Source organism: Myotis davidii, unplaced genomic scaffold (assembly GCF_000327345.1).
Source record: "Myotis davidii unplaced genomic scaffold, ASM32734v1 scaffold327, whole genome shotgun sequence".
Taxonomy (NCBI): Eukaryota; Metazoa; Chordata; class Mammalia; order Chiroptera; family Vespertilionidae; genus Myotis; species Myotis davidii.
In genome coordinates, this window is record NW_006298628.1 from 5,163,978 (window position 1) to 5,170,083 (window position 6,106).

A 6,106-nucleotide genomic window follows, 5' to 3' on the forward strand; every position below is an offset into this window, starting at 1 on the left:
GCTGATCTCCTCACCACAGGTGAAAACCCCAGGGGTCTGAAAAGCCAGAGCTTGGACTTTTGACATTGAGGTGGGAGGACTGGGACATGCATTCGAGAGGGGCTTTGGTGGTGAGGGGCAGTGGAGTTGCCCTTCCCCAAAGCCCCTGGCCAGCTCACCTAGCCGTTTGGGGGGGCGGTTTGGGAAGATGGGAGTCTCTGCCGGGCCTGGGCACCTCCTCCTGCCCTGGTCCACAGGCATCCCTCTTTTTTCTCTTGGCAGGTGCCATCTGAGGTGGCAGAGAGAAGCAAGTCTGGGCTCCCAGCCCAGAGCTGCAGAAACCTAACGGGTGTGGGCTAGAGGGTAAAGAAGAGAGAGGGGGAGACAGACTTAGAAGGCCCTTTGCCTTAAACTCTTTCTTATCCTTTCTCTTTTCCATTTCTCAGTGAGCCTCCCAGTTGCTCCTTCTAATCTTTCTCAGTCTCTTTTCCTTCTTTCTCTTTGTTCTTTCTTGTTGTGTCTTTCAGCTGCTAGTTTCACAGGTTCTAGCAACCTTCTGGAGTTCTCCTTCCCCCAGTATCTTCTGCCCACCATCAGTTTCTTTCTCTTTCTCTGTCTTTATACCTTTTTCTGTTTCCGTTGCCCTGCTTCTCTCACTCTCATCTCAGCCTCTTTCTGTGTCCCTGTCTCTCTTTCTTTGTTCCTGTCTTTCTGTTACTTTTGGAATCTCTCTCTAGGCCTGCCTTTCCGTATGTCTGCTTTTGTATCTTGTTCCCTCTCTGCCTCTGTTTTGCTCTCCCTGTGCCTCTCTCTCTGTCTGTCTGTCTCTTTTCCTGGTGTTTGGAGCTCCCATTGTTGCAGTCCGGATGCTGGGACTCTGGCCCCAAACTTCCTGCCCTGGGTCCCAGACCGCTCCACTTCCTCAATTCTCTGCAACTTGTTAGCTGGAGGAGAGCAGGATGCAGGGAAAACAGGAAGGAGGTGGACCCCAGGGGTCTGGGCTTCAGGCCTCGCTGCCCTTCCTGCCCCTGGGCAACAAGAGATGGGTCAGCAGAAAACATTCTAGGAGAAATGCCAGCCTGGCACCCAGCACATCTGGGAAGGGGGGCAGCCCTTGGGGGAATACGTCGCTGATCATGGGGGCAGAGATGCCAGTGCCAGTGGGAGAGGAGGGGGTGCTGGTACCAGACCAGACTGGGAGTGAGGGCTGAGCCCTTGGGCTCCCTGAGTCTAACAGGACCACATTCTCTTTGTGTCTCCCTCCTCCACCAGCCAGCGGCTATCTGGCAACTGATGAGGATGGGTGGTAGCCCCCTCCTCTCTCACCAACTTGAACAGGGGGCAGAAGAATGCTCAGAGGGTCTTGGGCACCCATTTTCCTTGGCTGGGAAGGAACACCCTATCCTGTAGTGGAGAAAAATCCATATCCCTGGGAGCTTTGGGGAGGCATGAGCAGTGTAATTGTCCTGTGGCTATTATGCAAACCCGCCTCCCAGGGTTTTAGGTCCCCTTTGGATTACAGGGCCCTGGTCTCTAACACCCCCACCCCTCCTTCCTTGCCTGTCCTCCACCCATGCAGTGCATGCACCATCCGGAGAGGGACAGGCTAAGTCTGGGAGACCCTGGGGAAACTAGGCACCTTCTTGGCAAGCTGTGTCCCTGCCCTCTTATCTCCCAGTCATCATAGAAGTACCCTCTGCCACAGCCCGGGCTGCACAGCACCACGTGAAAGGCGCCCCCTAGAGTTGTGCAGCAGCCCTGCAAGGTCTCTGGCGAGACAAAGTGTTCAGGACTTGGCCCCTGTCTCTACTATTCTCTTTAGCTTCCCACTGACAATAGGCCACTGTCCCTCCTAGGTCCTAGGGACCTAGGCTTGGGGACCTAAGTCTCTTCTCTCTGCCTTTTCCTCTCGGGGCTGAGCTTCAGCAAGTGACTGAGGGAGGGCAGTCACTGTGGCCCAGTTGCCTACTATTTGCCCGGGGCAGGCTCCCCTCCACCTCCACGCTCCCCCACCTTCCTGTCCTAGCTTTTTGAGCCAGAACAGGTTGTGGGTTAATACCACTCAGGCCACCAGAAGTGGGGATGGGGTGGACACGTGCGTCAGAAATCCACAATTCCACATAAGTGCGCTGACCCTGCATTCATAGAATCGGGGGGAGTGGACAGTGGCATCGGCTTTTGGACTGGGGAGTTCCTCTGGGACAGGGTTAGGGAACATGTAGGCCAGGTTAATTTTTAGTCAACACAGCAAACACTGTCCCCCCTACTGCAGTACTGGGAATCCAGTGGTGTCATGGGAACAGGGCCTTCCCAGAAATTCTGTGCCTTTGTGGGAGGGAGGGAGGAGGAGCGTAGCTGCTAAATATGATTACTTTTTTTTAGTATTGGGAAAGCGAGAATTATTGGTGCCTTGGGTACTAGGAGTCTTTCTGTTTAAAGACATAGGAGCTGTAGAGATAAATCCCCCCTCCTTCCCTTCCACCCAGTCTACAATAGGACCTGCCTCACAGGGTGGGATGTCTGGCGTGGAGTAAGAACTCAGTAAAGTGGAACAGTGATGAAGATGGTGATGAAGAGGACGCTGAATGGATTTAACCTGAAGCTTAAATCTTCCTCTGATGTTGGGATTTTGGGGAACAGTAGGCAACGGAATAAAGCTGGGGGACATGCAGGGGAGTTGAGAGGTAGGGCAGATTTTGATGCCTTTTCCTGCTGTAAACACGGGAGGAACAGGCCAGCTGTCCTTGACTCTGACTCTTGAGGCCAGCCGTGTGTCACAACAGTGAGGGAGACACCCCTTAGGCCAGAACTCAAAGAAAGGGTCTGGTACCCAACATGGCGGTCTTGACTTCTCCAGCCAGAGTCCAGGGGAAGAAGGAAAAGGCCTTCCAGGGCAGGTGGGCGACCTTCCAGGTCATGCCTGGAACCCACCCACCTCACAGTCTCACTCTGGGTGTCTTGAGTGAGGCAGGGGCTGGAGTTGAGGAGGTATCATGGGGATGAAATCAGGCAGCAAGAAAGAGGAAATCCTCTAGCTTTGACCATGAACTTTGCAGCCAAAGCTGTGAAGCCCCTTCTTTCTCTGGGTGACCTCTAGCTTTGACCATGAACTTTGCAGCCAGTAGTGCCAAAGCTGTGAAGCCCCTTCTTTCTCTGGGTGCCTTCCCTTCCTCTGTTGCTGGAGCAAAAACCAAGGTTTCCCCTGTGGCTGCGTGTCATTGGCCTTGCTCTAAGCAGGAGCTGGACGAGATGACCTAGTCTACCTTGGAAACCCCATCTCCCAAGCAAGCCTTCAGGAATTCAGGAGGTCAGATCTTTCAGGGGGCTAGGTCTGACTCCAGCCCCTGCCCAGAGGGGAGCCCACCAGGATTGGGGTTTTCCAGATGAAAACCCCCTCATCTGGGTGAGCAGCACCAGGTGGCCAGTTTTGAAGGTTCGACGGTTCACATTTTTCCAGAGACTCAACGCCATGACACTCACCCTCCCAAGCCAGGTGCCGTGGGGTGGGCCCTGGGGTGGGTACTTGGTGTGATGGGCAAGGAAAAGTTACAGATGAAATGAAAAGTGAACAAGCTAGGGTATAGCCAGTGTGCCCTGCCCTAGGCCTGTGTCTGTCCAGGCTGGGTCAGCGTGCCTGAATGCATGTAGGTGTGCACACTTGGACAAGTGGGTGTCTAGACATGTGATTGTTTGTATATGTTTGTAATTCTTGAGTTCCGGCCTCTCTGTGTCTGAGTGGGCAGATAGGGACATAGTCCAGGTACCTATGTCCCCATGGAAGACACTAAGGAGCTACTCTCCCTGTCTTGGTGTGTTCTTCTCTAAGCTTACACACAAGCTAGGCACACGTGTGCTGGGTGGTGGGGAAACAAAAAATGGGGAGACCAGGCATGCTGCCTGCCCATCTTCCCCAGGTAACGTCTATGTGACATGGGGCCCTCCCAACACAAGAACATAAGCCATGCTTCTAGGCTCCACGCAGCCCCAGCTTTCAGTGAGTGGACCCAGTTGTCCTTAATGATAGCGCTCAAGTTAAGGTATACACATTTCCAAATATCCACTAATAATCCCTCAAGCATTGGTCATTGGTGGACTTCGACTCACAGAATTTCAGCATTGGAAAGGCTGGTTGCAGTTGAACTTCTACTCCAGATGTCTCTAGATTCTTGAGGCCTCAACCACTCGGACGCTCCACACCTTAGGGCCGTGGGGCTCTCTACCTCCTGAGACAGCCCCATTCGTAGAAAACTCTTCCTTGCCCCCTTGAACCTAAGAACATTCTGCCCATTTACCAAGCGGAATAAGTATCACTGCAAAATAGCCCTTTCCTTGATGGCCATGAAAAGAAAACACACTTAAAGGAAAGGCAATAAAACCCTTCCAGGTTGGAAGGGCACTCAAGTTGGTGTTACAAACGAGTCCCCTCTGGACTGCCCTTCTTGGGATGTTAAGGATGCTGGAGGATGGGGTATATCTCTCTGCTCTATTTATTTCTTCCCTCCGATTCCTCTTTCTAAGCCAGCTCTCTACTCGTGACAGAGCCTTCTTTCCATCCTTGGTGACTCAATTTTATAAATAGCCGTTGGTGTGGAATCTTGACAAAGACTTTCTGAGGGTCTCGATTCTTCCTTGCTTGGTTTCCTTTATCCGCATGTCTCTCCCCACACTCCCAGGACTAGAGCTGGCCTCCCCCTTCTACCCCCAACTCACTCTGGCCAGGCAGAAAAATACCATTGGACCCAGAGGCAGCTCTGGGACCACTGCCATACTTGGAGGAACCTGCTAACTCCTCTGGAAAAAAAGAAATCCTGACACAAACCAGATGTAACCGGTCACCAACATCTGGAATGCTGGCAGGGGCTTTGCACTCAGGCCAGCCGAGAGCTGCCAAGCCGAGCCTTTCGGAGGAGGCTCTGATCTGCAACCCCGTTCTCCAGCTCAGCCCTGTTGTCTGGATTTGGCTGCCTGGAGGGAGAAGCAGCAGTTGCAGTTGGGTTTTTCTTGAGTTCAGATAGAGTCTTCATGAGATCCCAGGGAGGGGTGCAGGCCCAGCCTTTCCACCCCCATCTCCAGATCCCCAGTGCCCTGACTGGGTAACAGACATGGCCTTTGGATGGGGTCTGAAGTCTAAGGGTAGGGGATTGAAGGGATGGGGCAGGTATTCTCTTGGTCCTAGGGCCACACAGAGCATTACACAAGTGTACACACACCTGCACACGCAGGCATACACACCCACTCCCACGTTTCTCCCGTCCAGCCAATGGGGAGAGCTTGTTGGGTTGGATTTCTCATCACTCATGGAAACTTTGATTCTGGCCATTTGGAAGAGGGTCAGCAGGGCCGACAGCCCTCGGGATCCTGTGGCTGGCTCAGCCAGACGCTGAAAAGAGCAGGAAAGGAGACAGGAAGAGAGAGCAGATGGAGAGGAGGGTGGTAGGAGGAGCTGAGTAGGAGGAGAAAAGATCCGGTGTGGGGGGGCCCCTGCCTGCCTCAGACCTCCCAGCAGAGCCCAGGGGAACCTCCTGTCTGGGCAGCTGCAGCTGGTGACTCATCTGAGCACCGGACTGGGTGGGGTGAGGGGCAAGTCAAGGACTTCAAGAAGAATAGTGTCCTGAGGAGTTCCGCAGGAGTGGGGAGGAGAGGGGAGTGCTGCTCTGACTTTTTCCTGCCCCTAGACCCCCACGCTTCCCGTGTCAGGCTGCAGAACCCCCGAGAAGCAGAGAGCAGGTGGGAGGCTGGGTTGGTTGGTGTGCTGCTCGGTCTTTTCCCAGTGCTGACCTCTCTCCATCTTGGCCTGATTGCAGACAAGGATGAGGGTGACCACCCCAACAACAGCTTCAGTCCCTGCAGCGCGCATGACCGCAAGTGCCTGCAGAAGCACTTCGCCAAAATTCGAGACCGCAACACCAATGGGGGCAAGATGAAGGTCATCGGGGCTCCCCGGGAGGAAGCCCGGCCTATGGTGAGGACCTCTGACCTCAAATGCACATGTTCACAGACACACACCACCACCACCACCACCACATCTTGGCCTATGTTTACCCAGTAATCATTCTTTGGATGCCTACGGGGTAGAGTATACATTGTCAGGATCCAGAGGGTCCTCCTTCCTTTCCTTAAAACTCCA

At 53.8% G+C, this 6,106-nt stretch overlaps 1 protein-coding gene across 1 annotated transcript in view; it reads left to right on the forward strand.

Moving 5' to 3' along the window:
• IGFBP4 (insulin like growth factor binding protein 4) overlaps positions 1-6,106 on the forward strand; it is a 10,530-nt gene that overhangs the window by 759 nt on the left and 3,665 nt on the right. Inside the window, exon 2 of the mRNA XM_006774436.2 lies at positions 5,784-5,941. Coding sequence (XP_006774499.2) covers positions 5,784-5,941 — 158 coding nt within the window. The remainder of the gene's footprint in view (positions 1-5,783; positions 5,942-6,106) is intronic.